Source organism: Austrofundulus limnaeus, unplaced genomic scaffold (genome assembly GCF_001266775.1).
Source record: "Austrofundulus limnaeus strain Quisiro unplaced genomic scaffold, Austrofundulus_limnaeus-1.0 Scaffold147, whole genome shotgun sequence".
In the NCBI taxonomy this organism is placed as follows: domain Eukaryota; kingdom Metazoa; phylum Chordata; class Actinopteri; order Cyprinodontiformes; family Rivulidae; genus Austrofundulus; species Austrofundulus limnaeus.
The window spans coordinates 1,178,860-1,187,980 of record NW_013952549.1 but is presented as its reverse complement, the minus strand read 5'-3'; the positions used below and the strand labels follow the sequence as shown (position 1 = coordinate 1,187,980).

The window sequence follows — 9,121 nt, the reverse complement described above, 5'->3', positions numbered from 1 at the left end:
CAGCCTCCGTAGGAATGTGAACACTGCCTTTTAAATGCAATGTTCACATTCAAAAGACAAGAAAATCACAGTCAGTCAGTGGTTTGTCTACAGTTTGTGCAATGAGTTTCCCTACAAACAGTGTTTATCTCGAGACAGCAGCTCCGCGTTAAAAAAAATAGTCTGGTGCTTGGAAACGGCACACATCCTTTTTTTCTGTTTGGACACAAAGTACACACAGAACTTATAGCTGTCTAATCTCTGACCGTACGGCGCAGCAGACAGAGGCTGACTGATACTGATATCATCCCTGTGAGCTTCAAAGATAAATTAATGTTTTCTTGCATCAAAAACAGAAGTTACCCAAGATTCATCAGAGGGACGAAGCAAGAGGACAATTTGAACAAAAAAAGTCTGACTTTTCCTCTTTTTCTTCAGTCATGGAGTATAAATACACGCCCAGTTTGGTGCTACAAGTAAATTAAACACATCAAACAAGTCATTTTCACATGTAGATAGTTTATTTTAAAAGGTCTTTAAAAAGATGATTAAACATGTCCACCATGTAACATTGAAGCTGCAACACTTTTTTTTTACAATAAGGACCCAAGTTTTATTTAAATAAATAAATAAATAAATAAATAAATAACATCTTGGAGTTGTTGAGCAGTGTCGAACGTTTCACCATGTGCCATTTTAGGAGTTTCACTGGAAACAGTTCAGCATTAAATCCAATAATTTGGCTTAAATTAATCATTCGTCTTTGCAAGAATTCTTATTTGCTTTATTATCATCAAACGTATTTCTGTCCTTCTGCAAATAACCATATAAAAGCTAAACAATTTTAATAATAATAAAAGAAAGAAAAATCAACAACTCACTGGAGCTCACTCTGTTGTGAGACCTGCGAGAGGTCCCGAACTCCAGGAAGGTTTCCAGGTTGGCGCAACAAAACCAGAACTTCTAATCAGCACCAACCCAAACAGCAGCTTTAAACAATAAAATAAAATAAAATAAAATAAAATAAAATAAAATAAAATAAAATAAAATAAAATCAAAAGGCCTCTGAAATCACGAGCTGAGAGCTTTGCACCATGATGTGTTGTCAGTTTGAAATATTTACGGTAAAGAAACTAAAAATGTCTTCATTAATTCTTATTTGTCGATGTCATGAATGCTGTTTTTGTGCAAAATCAGTCACATTTTTTGAGATGGTTAAAAAAAATTTTGGTCTCACTTTTTTGAATTGGGAAATGTTGGAAGAATGTGTGAACGTGTACTGGAGCCACAGCACAGAACAGAAGCTGATAGTGGGAGATTTTCTGTCTTACTGGAAATGTAAAAGTTTTTTTTTTCAGTCAACAGGATAAAGCAGAAATCACTTTGTTTTCCTACACGTCAGAACAAATGAAGGCTTCTCGTGCTAACGTTGAAACATGTAGCTGAACTAATCAAACTTATCAATCAGAAAACAACAAAGCAGCCATCAGGACAGAAAATGAAGCAATGCAAAACGCAATGCTGCTGTTTTTGCACCCTGACTCAGCTGCTCGTCTTCCAGAGATTCAAGGTGGGAAATATTCACAGGAAATCCAAAGAGAATGAAATCTGCATTTTTACACAACACCCCTTATAAACAGCTCCAGATAACGCCAGAATGAGAATGTCATCTGAAAATAAAATAATGATAAAAAATGAACCGTTTGTCTCCATAATTGACATGGATAAACTGTTTCAAGCATTTATTACAATATTTTCCCTTTTTATTAGAATTATTTCTCCATCCCTAAGAAAAAATGCTGAAATACCCACACCACTATGTAGTGAGAACATTAACATATCAAAACAGAGAAACACTCAGTTTGGCTGAAAATAATTCTCTCACACCTTCACAGTTTTCTGAGTTATTCAGCACAGGACTGGGATGAAGAGACAGAAGCAGGAAAAACCAGTAAAAAGAGTTTCATACGTGTTTGTGAGAACAGTTTCGTGAGCGTTAGCATAATTTACTGAAAAGCAAAGAGCTCGGTTTGTGTGTAAAAGGAGGTGCAAACATTTCAAAGATGAATAATCTCCAGAGTAGTGTGGACGGGGCCTGAAGCTGCACTTCCTTTTAACTTCATATCTGGGAATGAGGTCAGACCYGACTTTACAGAGTTCCAGTTGCAACTCAGAAAACCAGTACGGTTTGTTAACAGTTGTGCTTCGGGATAAAGCAGACTRTAGGCCGATAACACGCGGTTTCTCTGCATTATCTGCATTCGGATATTGCAACARCATGTTTAATAATGAAAAAGTACAGTAAAAAATGTAAACAAAAGATTTATAACAGCAGCTTTCACAACTTTTTCATACTCGAGTCAGACACAATAAATTGACTTTGTGAGTCAGAAATCCAAATTTGGATGGAGTTCCAGTTGAGTTTTATAAACTTAAAACTCAGTGTACAAATTAATGCAGCATTAATCTGACATACAGCATTAAAGATTTATGTTTTTTTAGCAATTCAACATTTTTTTGCATCAACACATAAAGAGAATAATTTCAAAATGTTATAATCCCCTATATGGAAGGCGTTAAAGGTTAAATAAAACCTATCCCACACAAAAACGCAGTTTCCAAATCATCATCTTACATTTTGAAAAAGCAACTAGGGCTATCTTCTTTTCTGTGCTCAGTGTTTATTTTCTAAGGCATTAATGAAACAAGAATGTGCAAGAAACCCTCTTTTAGAGCAGCAGGAATCAGGAAACTTTTACACCCAGAAGAAAATGAGAGTTTAGTTTCTACATCTCTGATTTTTAGATCCTTCCAKACGTACCTAATTTCTAATAAATAAAATAAAAAAGTTATGTTTTGATTTTGAAAAGGGAGTATCAGACAATAATTTAAGGATAAAATAAAAGAAGTGTTGGTACAAGAACCCAGTTTATTTTTGTATTAAATAAGTCAAAGTGCAGCTGTTGTTTCAATGAGGTTACTTAAATTATTCTGATGTGTGTTCTGGCACTTTTAACACTGATCCTCTTTATTAACTTCAGTCAAAGTTCATATAAGACACATTCATTTTACCGGCATCTCGACAGACTGAAACTTCAGCATAAATCGAGGCRTAAAAAACAGAAACTAAAATCACGTGACGGGCAGAAAAGTCCTGCTTTCCACCAAACTGTGTGACACGTTTCTGAGTTCAGCGGCAGACTGAACCTGCCTGTATCCCAGCAGAGCCAGAGTGTCGTTGCAAAGGTTTTGAATCGTTCTCACGATGTCAAAGCTCAGCCGAAGCCTCCAGCTTTCTGCCGTGACTCTGGAGTCTCTGCTGGTGGAGTATTTGTAATTCCACTCGGACGGGTTCGACACGTTACTGTTGGTGTTCTTCGCGATCCACGCCCTCACCCTGTCCTCCATCTCCAGCCCGACGAACCTGTAGATCTGCGTCGCTCGGGTCTCCGGGCTGAGGGCCAAGTCCTCGTACCGCACCAGCAGGTAGCGCCCCCTCAGCCACGCCGGTCTCTGCAGGSCGGTCTCGACCGAGGCCGCCATGTCCTTGCAGGTGCTGGTGATCTGCGACAGGTCCACGTACCGGGGCTGCCGTCCCGTCACGTTCCATATCTTCCAGGCGCGAAACTGTTCAGAAAAGGCCGTTATGCGTGAAGCCAGGATGGCTCTGGGGTCTCTGACCAGGTGGATGATCTTCAGGTCCAGGCGAGGGTCTTCGGTCAGAGTGCGCAGGTCCCCCACCTCAGGGATCCGCACGGTCTTTATGGCTACGTGTCCTCTGGACAGACACGACACGGAGGCCAAAGTGAGATTCAAAGCCCCGCACTTTTTCRGACACCAGCTTTCGTCGGGCGGCTCGACGGCGTCCGCCCCGTCTGSACACACGGGCGGGGAGCAGAGGGCGTGGCTGGAGCTGCGCCTGAACAGAGCGCTCGTGACGTGGTCCTGAGGCTCTGGGCGGATGTAGTTCTCCATGAAGCGCAGCTCGCAGGTGTAGAGGTTCAGGAGGAGGTCCCTGTACGCTCCCAGCAGGGCCCGGCGGTCCAAGGTGCGCCGCAGCCTGCTGCTGGAGTTGGTGAAGGCCTGCTGGACATGGTAGAGGGGCTCGAACACGTAGAAGATCCCGGGATGCTGGTTGAGGAGCTGCCCGGTGAAGGAGGAGCCGCTGCGCGTCGTGGCGAACAGCAGGATGTGCCTCTGAGGAAACTCCATGGACATCCAGCTGTCGTCACACAAAGTCGTCCATCTGGAATCTAAAGAAAAGAAACGGTTCACGATTACGCATTTCATCCTACAGCCTCAAATAACCCGTTCCACTACGCAGGGTTATGATTATTTCAAGCTYTGAAGGAAAATAAAATCTATTTCTCTCATTTCAGAAGAATAACTCCAGCTCATAAAAGTGAACTACAGTAATATATAACCCAGGAAAACGACTGAATAAAGCCAATAAAGCCTAAATAATTCAGAGGGTAAATATGCATGATAAGCTGCTTGTCTGCCAGTGATTTCAGAGGGGGTTTATGAAATGGCGGATCTCTAAATATAGAGCAAATAGCTAATGTGTAATTACTGCTGATGAAGAGTTGATTGCAGAGGGGATGGTTTTTTTTTTTTTTTTTGGTACACAGGAGCTCATCTCTGGCAAGTTACATCTGTGCTGTGAGAGGGTATTAAAGTAGATAAATTGGAGGATAATTGCCAAACAAATCACGCATATTTCTCTTCTATCCAAGCCACTTAGAGGGAATTCCCTTATTTAACACTCAGCTTCCTCACTTTAACTTTTAGCATGAGGAACAGTGATGATTTCAGTGCTTTCTGTCATGAAAGAGATACACGTTTAACATTTTCATTTGTTACAAGCTTGTACCTCCGTGGTGTCTGCTCCGGCACCTGTAGGCCCCCYGGCAGGGTCCGGACAGCGAGTCCCTCAGTGTTCGGATGGCCGTGTACTGGACCCCCAGAGACGCACACACCAGCAGCAGAACCGTCTTCCAGGAGCACTCCATCCTGCCCCCACCTCTGGCTCTACATCCTTCACGCTGAGGCCACCGGGAAGGCACAGAGACACTAAATGAGATTTCATTTTGATCGATTTTTTTTTCTTAAAGTTTCATGCATGTGTAGCTTCCACACATTTAGCCTGCAGGATTTTACCGATGGTCTTTTACTGTTCAAGAGACATCAGAAGGTTGTTCCTGCAAGTCCAGAATGCACACTCAAACACATAATTATGTAAATGCCGATCAAGCATTCACACCAACTCCCTCACTTTGTTTTATTTTTTGCACGTTTTATTTTCCAGTCTGAGTAATTTGTGCTATTTTAGCCTTTCTTATATCAAAATATTCAGCTCATTCGGGACGGGTTCTATGAACTTTTATTTTTAGTTAATTGTAAATTTCTAAATATTTTTATAATCATTTTCTGAAATATCTTGAATTCCTTCTAAAACCTTGTTTTCTGTGAAATCTGATTCAGCATCTGTTTTTTGTTTTCTTACTGTTCTTCTTTTAGCTTCTAGAAAGCCTTTTGRTGTCTTTAATTTGAAGTTAACATTTTGCTTTTAGACATAATTTACTCTTTTGTTACTTTTAGCTTGAATCTGTTTAGGTAGGCCTAAAGTTGCTGTTTTTAGCTTTTAGGTTGCCATCAAATACTTTAATTTTTAAGTTAGCATTGTGCAATTTTAGCCTTAAGTTAGGCTTTTGTTACTTAACTCATAACTAATATTTTGCTGCTTTTAGCTTCTAGCTAACATTTTAATGCTGTGAGCTAGCATTTTGGTACTTTGAACTTTTAGCTTGTATTTTGCTCCATTTAGTTAGCATCTTTTGCTTTATTTAGCATTTTGGCAAACATTTTTCTCCTTTAGCTAACGTTCAGTTTTTTCCCCCACTTTTAACAACTTTAACAGTTTAGCTTCTTCAGCACATTTCAGCAGCCGTGCAGCTTTTTTCCTCCATGTTTTAATGAGAGGAGAAAATCGTTGCATTAAATATGAAACAGTCTATAAGCATTAGCGGGCTGCAGAAATACACATGGGCAAAACTTCCTAACGCTGTAAGCTGAGTGGTAATTTAAGTTTCAGAAGATTCCACCGAATGTTAAACAACGTCTCAAATAGGCCTACACATTAAAAAAAAAGAGCGCCTTAAGAAATGTTTTATCTACAAGAGGAAAAACCAGAGAGCCATTTTTTATCCTTTCTGACATAAGTAGCTTAAATATTACGAGTGAAAAAGTTCAGAATTTGTTTCCTGAAGAGCACTTTTTTTTGGCCTTTTACTGAAACGACTGAAGCAAAGGTCAGACCTTTCTGTGAAAATAGCAGCGATGCTCCTATCAAACACGGCACCACTACTCGGGATGCTCTGCCCTGTTGCATAATTACATTTCATCTTCTCTTCCCCCACTTCTGGGTAATTAAGCCTCTAAGCCCAGTAGAGAGCTACATACTCAGATAAATATAGCTGTCTTGAGTGGAGATGTTTCTTTTGTGGTGCTTCTGAGTTCTTTGCCACTGGGCTTGAAAGAGCAAAGGGAGATGTGAATTTCCCAGATGGAGTTAGGAAGAAAAAAAAAGTGGTGCTGCCATTTATTTATTCATTCATAGACATTAAAGTGATGCAGGCAGAGCTCTCTGGGTGCAAACTGTCCATACCTCAAACTGGCTCTGCAGAGCCAATCATCATCACAACCACAGGTGAGTTTATATATCACATAGCTGACAAAAAATATAAATTCACCCCCTTCCTGTTTGCTCCCTCACCCTCTTTCTGTCTATCTCCAATCTGCCTCTTCTTCATTAATGATGTTTATGTGTCCCTGGCAGACTCATATCCTCGGGAACGTATCACACTGAGCTTTTGATGTTCCATTAATCACAAACAGCGCCAAACGAAAGACGTTTACCCCGTGAGTGAAGTGGGGTGGGAGGAAGAGAGAAGGGAATCAAGCTGACATCATGAGCCATTCTGTTTGAGTACAGCTAAAAAAAATGAGCATGGACTCATCAAGTGGGGGGAAAAAGTTTCTTATACTGGTTTAAGACTGAAACAGGAATATCATTTGTGATGAAAACAAAACAAAAGAGGAAAAACACGAATGTGCAGAAAGTACAAACATGAAGGAAACTTTAAAAGATATTTTAATAGTCCTGCCATCCTTCTGCCRCTCTACACAGCTAGCTTACCAAAGCGTATCAGACAATTCCTCAGTGGCAGATTTTTGTTTTCCTTTCCAGTCATGATCAGGGCTCAGAGCCTCTCCGCTCTTCACCCCGCTGCCCTCTGGAGAACGAAGACGGATGCTTCAATAGATTCAAGCAATTTGATTTGCAAGTCCTCCTGCCTCCCTGTCTTATAGCTCTTCCAGCATCAGAAATAATAGACACTCTGTCAACAGCTGGGAGGAGACTGCAGCTTCAGATGGTCTCAGCCAATTTTTTTCTCCCCCCCCCCCCTTTTTTTTATTTGCCTCCCTCATAAAATAACAGCTCTTACAAGGGATGAGAGCCTCGGGGACAGGATCAAGTAAAGATTACGCTGTGTGGCGCCCGCTCCACCAGCAGGTTTGAGTTGTAAATTCAGTGGGCGCATTCACTGGCGCAGCTGAGATAACACAGCCAGCAGCAAAGAGTGTCGATGCGAGCAAGGTAATTGCCTCTGTGGAAAATAAAAGCAACAAATGAGGTTAGAAGTTAGTGATGAGGGTGGGACTGAGGGACTTGGGGAGGCGAGTTATTGAGGGATGGGGACAGCGCCAATGATTTTTCTATTAAGGCACCTCGGAGAGTTCACACGTCTTCAGAGTGAGGCTGTTTATTGGCGAAGGCTTGTGATCAATCCTGGGAAACACAGAGGAGCGAGCAACAGTGGCAACACCGGGGAGGAGTTGCAAAAACCAATGGCTGGTCTTTCTCGCTCCGCTCTCCATCCATCAATACCCCCCCCCCCCCTGCTTTTTCCCTTTAGTTTTAACCAGCATCACCTCCTTCACAAAGCCTGAGCAGAGCCACAAGATGCATGTGACCCCCTGGTCGCACAGAAGACCTCCTAGAGAAGATGAATCTTGTCGCCACTGGAAAAAAAAGGACTGAGGAAGCAAAAGGTCATTTTATCTTGTCTGTGGTTTCTTTTTCTTATCTGGGGTAGCTGCTGGATGTTCTCGCTGTTTGAAAACAGACAAACGTGGAGAGCAGCTGGTTTGGTTTGAGCGAAAGGAGAAAAATGAACCAGAAATATTTTCAACTTTTACTGACGTTTTGTTGCTGCAGCATGAATAAAAGCACACAGAAAAACATTATGGCATATAATCACACCATTAATCAAATAAAATCTTGAAAAAAAGTCTTAACACTATTTTCTTACTCTATTGATATTTTTAATTATCTAACTAATTTTAAAGCAGCCTAATGTTGAGTAATTAGTAAATCAAATATTGCATCTCATTATATAGGAGTTAAAACCCTAAAAATATATAAAATAGTTGCTTTTTTGATGTAAAATAAGTTTATTCTAAAGAATTTTGCACATAAACTAAGACTGAAACACTTATAAAGCAGCACACACTTTTATGCTCTGCACGAACAAAACGTTTTCCTCTAAATTCCTTCTTTCATCCGCGCGGAGTGAAGTCGAGCGGCTCCGTGCGTAAGCGGTCCTTAAAAAAACATAATAATAATAACAATAATAATAAAATGTAATCAATCTTACCATCCCCGCCTTTTTAGATGTGATGTTTTCTCCGGTCAGTCCAGTCTTGATGGCTGCATTTGCACAAAGCGTGTGTGCGCGCGAGCGAGCGCGCATGTGTGAGGAGCGCTTCCACCGGTGTCCAGAGCCAAAGTGGAGACGCGCCACGGATGGAGAGGCTGGGAGAGGAAGCAACCCCCCCCCCCCCCCCAACACACACACACACCCCTCCAGAAACCAAACAGGAGCCGAGGCAACAGATTGGGTGCAAGATTCTCGTGCGTTACGCTTTGATGCTTTGAGGCACGTTTCATTACGTCTTGCGTCCAAAGGAGAGGAAGAGGAAGCAATCCACAGCGCAAAGTGTCAACAGAAACAATGTTCTCCTGAACAACCACAATAGTTTACTCTTCCTTACCAAAAAAGAAGTGGCCCATATGTCC

At 41.4% G+C, this 9,121-nt stretch overlaps 1 protein-coding gene across 1 annotated transcript; it reads right to left on the bottom strand.

The window, feature by feature from the left end:
• Nucleotides 1-478: 478 nt before the first annotated feature.
• On the bottom strand, nt 479-8,865 carry si:ch73-62b13.1 (Carbohydrate sulfotransferase 1-like). The gene is made up of 3 exons (XM_014016576.1): nt 8,700-8,865; nt 4,853-5,024; nt 479-4,232 (listed from the first exon to the last, which is right to left on the bottom strand). The coding sequence occupies exons 1-3, from the start codon at nt 8,793-8,795 to the stop codon at nt 3,112-3,114; spliced, it is 1,389 nt and encodes a 462-aa protein (XP_013872030.1). The 5' UTR covers nt 8,796-8,865; the 3' UTR covers nt 479-3,111.
• Nucleotides 8,866-9,121: the final 256 nt, after the last annotated feature.